Source organism: Manduca sexta, unplaced genomic scaffold (genome assembly GCF_014839805.1).
Source record: "Manduca sexta isolate Smith_Timp_Sample1 unplaced genomic scaffold, JHU_Msex_v1.0 HiC_scaffold_1430, whole genome shotgun sequence".
Classification (NCBI taxonomy): Eukaryota; Metazoa; Arthropoda; class Insecta; order Lepidoptera; family Sphingidae; genus Manduca; species Manduca sexta.
The window spans coordinates 5339-10474 of NW_023592294.1; the positions used below are offsets into that span (position 1 = coordinate 5339).

General features: G+C 64.3%; 1 protein-coding gene across 1 annotated transcript; it reads left to right on the forward strand.

The window, feature by feature from the left end:
* Positions 1-867: 867 nt before the first annotated feature.
* LOC119191380 lies at positions 868-4096 on the forward strand. The gene is made up of 7 exons (XM_037445285.1): positions 868-924; positions 1361-1580; positions 1685-2517; positions 2595-3107; positions 3167-3391; positions 3472-3665; positions 3901-4096. Exons 1-7 carry the CDS (start codon positions 868-870, stop codon positions 4094-4096), a joined length of 2238 nt encoding a protein of 745 aa, XP_037301182.1.
* Positions 4097-5136: the final 1040 nt, after the last annotated feature.

Sequence of the window (5136 nt, forward strand, 5' to 3'; positions counted from 1 at the left end):
GGCTAGTCCTCTGCGTGCTGCATGCACTTGTGCCAGGCGTGTTCGTCGGCGCGCAGGTGTCGGGCGCGCTTGGGCCAGGGTTTCTTGAGATGCACGTGTTGTGTTGTGTCGTGGCTAGGCTAGTCCTCTGCGTGCTGCATGCACTTGTGCCAGGCGTGTTCGTCGGCGCGCAGGTGTCGGGCGCGCTTGGGCCAGGGTTTCTTGAGATGCACGTGTTGTGTTGTGTTGTGTTGTGTCGTGGCTAGGCTAGTCCTCTGCGTGCTGCATGCACTTGTGCCAGGCGTGTTCGTCGGCGCGCAGGTGTCGGGCGCGCTTGGGCCAGGGTTTCTTGAGATGCACGTGTTGTGTTGTGTTGTGTTGTGTCGTGGCTAGGCTAGTCCTCTGCGTGCTGCATGCACTTGTGCCAGGCGTGTTCGTCGGCGCGCAGGTGTCGGGCGCGCTTGGGCCAGGGTTTCTTGAGATGCACGTGTTGTGTTGTGTCGTGGCTAGGCTAGTCCTCTGCGTGCTGCATGCACTTGTGCCAGGCGTGTTCGTCGGCGCGCAGGTGTCGGGCGCGCTTGGGCCAGGGTTTCTTGAGATGCACGTGTTGTGTTGTGTTGTGTCGTGGCTAGGCTAGTCCTCTGCGTGCTGCATGCACTTGTGCCAGGCGTGTTCGTCGGCGCGCAGGTGTCGGGCGCGCTTGGGCCAGGGTTTCTTGAGATGCACGTGTTGTGTTGTGTTGTGTCGTGGCTAGGCTAGTCCTCTGCGTGCTGCATGCACTTGTGCCAGGCGTGTTCGTCGGCGCTAGGTCAGGAAACCTCCTCGTGGTGCACCCTGGGCAACGGCGCGTCGATCGAGCTGGTCGGCGCGACGGCCAATATCCTGACAATGGAGTTGGATGGCGGTCGTCGCCCCTTGCGGCGGCCGTCGTCCGATTCGGACGAGGTGGGCCCATCTCGGGCGGCTCCCGGTTCTGTCCGGGGGTGTCGACGGGCTCGGTGTGCGCTCATCCCGCCCCGAGCAGGCAGTGGGGGACTCCCTCTCCCATTGTCGCCGTCGCAGATCGTAATCTGGTGTGGAGGTCTGTGGATATGTCTCGCGCTCCCACTGGACCGAGGGTCTTGGCTTAACCGCCCGGACCGCGAGGAAGAAAACCTCTATAAAAATCACCCCGAATCCCAAGCGGCGGCGCACCGCGAGGGATGCATGGCCGATGGGTAGTTCGGTCCCGAGTGCGACCCCCGGCAGAGTACCGGCCGACACTCTGCGCGGGTTACGCTAGGCTTACCCAGGTACAGGGGGCACTGCCTGGGCGGACCGTTATTTCCCCCATACTCGTGGGAATAAGATGGAAACCCAAAAAAAAATAATAAAAAAAAAGGAGTGCACTGTCGAGGTAGAGTTGCTCTCCGACCGCGACATCACGTTGGCGACTGGGCGTAACACTGCCTCCACCTCGACTGCCGAGATGCGCGGTGGTAGTGGCTCTAAGCCAGGGAAGGCGGTGGCCGCTAGGAGGCGCGCGCCGGCCCGGATCCTGAGCGAGTCCGAGCCGAGCAGTGACTCTTCGCGGCTACCTAGGCGAATGGCGCGGCAACCCCGTAAGCCGGCCTCAAAAGGCCGCGGGGAGTCCGCACGAGTGGCAGTGGCAGCGCAACGGACCCAGTATTGCGCGCCGCTGCCAAAAAATTGTGTGGGGCCTCAGCCTCGGATACGGAGGAGGATGACTCCGTGGCCGGGATTAGGGAGGCTTACCAGTCGGCCCTGAGGGAGGAACGTGTGGCCGAAGCCGCCCGCGCAGTGGAGGAGGAGGCAGCGCTCCAGGAAGTGAGGATCGTGGCGCCCTGCCCGAAAATCGCGGCGCCAAAGTCGGCAAAGGTTCCCACAAAGAACCTCCTCCTTGAGGTGGCGGAGAACATCCGTCACGTCTCACAAGCGTCCCGGAACCTCAAAGGGACGTTTGTGAAGGCTCTCAAGGAGGATGCCGCCAAGCTGCAGGAGCGCGCGGAAGAGCCCTCCTCCGCGGAAACCGCGAGACTGGAGGCCATAATAGCCTCCCTCGAGCGGAAGGTGACGGCACTGGAGGCTGCCTTGGCCACCCAGAACAAAATCCTCGAGGATTTTGTGGCCGGCGACCGCTCCAGGGAGCCGAAGGCGGCCTCTAAGAAAAGGAGGAGGATCGCCTCGAGCGGCATGAGAGACGGATGGAAGCTCTCATGGAGAAAACGCTCGAGGCGATCTCGGCCAAACTCGCCCCAGCGCCCTTCCCACGCTCGTCAGTGGCGTCGGTGGTGTCTGGCCCGTCCTGGCCAGCCGTCGGGGAGAGGAGGAGTCGGGCAGCAGCAACACTCGCGGCTCCGCCCAGATCTGCTGACGTTCCAGCTCCCGCCTCGGCCCCGCTCCTGCAGCCACACCTGTGGCCGAGGAGCCTGCCCAACGCCCGCCGCGTCGGCGTATGCGGGGGTCCAGGAGGAGAGCGGCGACGCCTCTGCCTCAATCCGCTCCGGCCCCACAACAGTGGAAGAAGGGTGGACAGTGGTGGGTAACCGGGGCGGCAGGGGAAGAGGAGCAAGAGGAGGACCGGGCCGAAGCCGAACGCCCCAAATGCCGGCCAGAGGCAGAAGGTGGTGCGCAAGGTTGTGCCCCAGCTTCGTCTTCCGAAGAAGGCTGCCGTCACCCTGACGGTAGCACCGGAGGCGGTAGAACGGGGCACGACCTACGCCCAGGCCCTGCAGGCGGTCAGGGGCAAAGTCGACCTGGCCAGCCTTGGCATCGGGGTCGGCATGAAGGCGCGACGGGTGGCCACCGGTGCCTACCTTTTCGAGGTGCCCGGACCTGAGTCCGAGGCGAAAGCCGACTCCCTCGTCATCAAAATGAGGGAGGCGCTCTGTGGGTTGGAAGGCGTTCGCGTCTCCCGGCCCGTCATGACAGCAGAGCTGCGCATCTCAGGGCTTGACGAGTCCATCACCCCTGACGATGTCGCAACGGCTATCGCCAAAATCGGAGAGTGTTCGATCGAGGACCTGAAGGTGGGCCAGGTCAAGATCGAGCACTCGGGTCTGGGCGCCGCGTGGGCCCAGTGCCCGGCAAAGGTGGCGGATAAGGTCGCCAGGGCAGGACGCGTCCTGGTAGGCTTCGTGTCCGCCGGGGTCCGGCTCCTTGAGCCGAGGCCCCAAAGGTGTTACAGGTGCCTTTGCCGGGGCACGTAGGTGCTAAATGCACCGCAGGGGTGGACCGCAGCGGGATCTGCTACCGTTGCGGTCTTGAGGGCCACAAGGCCAAGGGTTGCTCCGCGGAGCCGCATTGCGCAGTGTGCGCAGCTGCCGGCAAACCCGCGGGGCACAGGGTGGGCGGCAAGGATTGCGTCGCCTCTTCGACCCCCTCCCGCAACCGTCGCGGAGGAGGTGCCGAGGTTGTGACGCGTCCGCAACCGTCCCACCCAGTGGAGATGGAGATCGCCCATTAAATCATGGCACAAAACATTTCCTCCAGGCGAACATCAATCACTGCGCCAGAGCGCAGGACTTGCTTGTTCAGAGCCTGGCGCAGTGGTCAATCCACGTGGCTGTAGTCAGCGAGCCGTATTTCGTTCCCCGGGATGACTGGGCAGGGGACTCCGACGGCTCGGTGGCTGTCATCACCGGGGTGCCGCCGGCTCCCCGCCCCTTCGAAAAAAGTAGCGAAGGGTACCGGATGTGTGGCGGTTCTGTTGGGGGTGTGGGTAGTGGGAGCCTACTTCTCCCCAACAGATCCCTAGCCGAATTTGAGAGTTTTCTCATTCGGCTGGGAACCCTGGTGGTGCAAAGCAGCCAGCCCCGCCCTGTGCTTGTCGCCGGCGACTTCAATGCCAAATCCTTGGCCTGGGGTTCGTCGGTGACGGACGCGCGGGTAGGGCCCTGGAGGAATGGGCGATCTCCTCAGGACTGGTCGTCCTAAATCGGGGTCGGAGGACACGTGCGTGCGGCACAACGGGGGTTCGGTGGTGGACATCACGTTCGCCACCCCAGACCTAGCCCGCCGTGTCCAGGGCTGGAGAGTCCTGGTGGAGGAGGAGACGCTGTCCGATCACCGGTACATACGGTTCAGTGTCTCCACCCCGGACCAACCAGCCCAGTAACAGTGGAAGTTTGACCTCCCGACGATGGGGCGGCCAGCGTTGGGCCGTTACGCGGCTCAACCGGGAGGCCGTGAAGGAAGCCGCTCTTGTTCAGGCGTGGTTCCCTGTACCGGCAGGGCCGGTGCGGGTCGAAGAGGAGGCGGAGTGGTTCGGGGGCAATGTCGCAAATCTGCGACGCGGCCATGCCCCGGGCCCGATGCCTCCCTCCGAAGCGACAGGTGTACTGGTGGTCGGCGGAGCTCACCCAGTTACGCGCGTCCTGCATGGCTGCGCGCCGTCGACTCGCCAGACACCGCCGCCGTCATTCCCGTCCGCCCGGCGATGATGAACAGGAGCGGCTGCTTCACGGCCTACACAAGACGGCCAAGAGAGCGCTGCGGGTGGCCATTGCGCAAGCAAAGGCCGCGGCACGTGAGGAGTCTCGGAGAACTCTCGACAGCGACCCGTGGGGACGCCCGTACCGCATGGCGTTGAGCAAGCTCCGCCCGTGGGCGCCCCCGCTGACGCAGAGTCTCCGAGCCGATCTGGTGACGGACGTTGTCGCGGCGTTATTTCCGGCCACCCAGGAGGCCATTCCTCCACCGATGGCGCCACGTCCATCGGCGCCATCGTTGTCGATTCCAGCAGAGGATATCCCGGAGGTTTCGCCTGGAGAGCTCCAGGTGGCAGTGTCTCGGTTGCGGAGCAAACACTCGGCTCCGGGGCTCGACGGTGTACCCGGACGTGTCTGGGTCCTCGCTGTCGAGTCACTGGGTACGAGGCTCCGTAGCCTTTTCTCCGCGTGCTTTGAGCAGGGCACTTTCCCGTCGCGGTGGAAGACGGGGAAGCTTGTCCTGCTCAAGAAAGAAGGAGACCCGCAGAGTCGCCATCGGCCTACCGACCGATCGTGTTGCTCGACGAGGTGTGCAAACTGTTCGAGCGTGTGGTACACGCTCGCCTCGTCGGGCATCTCGAGCGGATCGGCCCGGATCTGGCCGCTTGCCAGTACGGGTTTAGGCGCGGCCGATCCACGATTCACGCGATTCTGCGGGTGAAAGCAC

Excerpts from the sequence above, each read along its gene's own strand:
- LOC119191380 (XM_037445285.1), top strand. The coding sequence starts at position 868 with ATGGAGTTGGATGGCGGTCGTCGCCCCTTGCGGCGGCCGTCGTCCGAT. Across the intron at positions 1,581-1,684 it reads GCGAATGGCGCGGCAACCCC|CCTCGGATACGGAGGAGGAT; the intron begins GTAAGCCGGCCT and ends GTGGGGCCTCAG. Across the intron at positions 2,518-2,594 it reads TGGAAGAAGGGTGGACAGTG|AGGCAGAAGGTGGTGCGCAA; the intron begins GTGGGTAACCGG and ends AATGCCGGCCAG.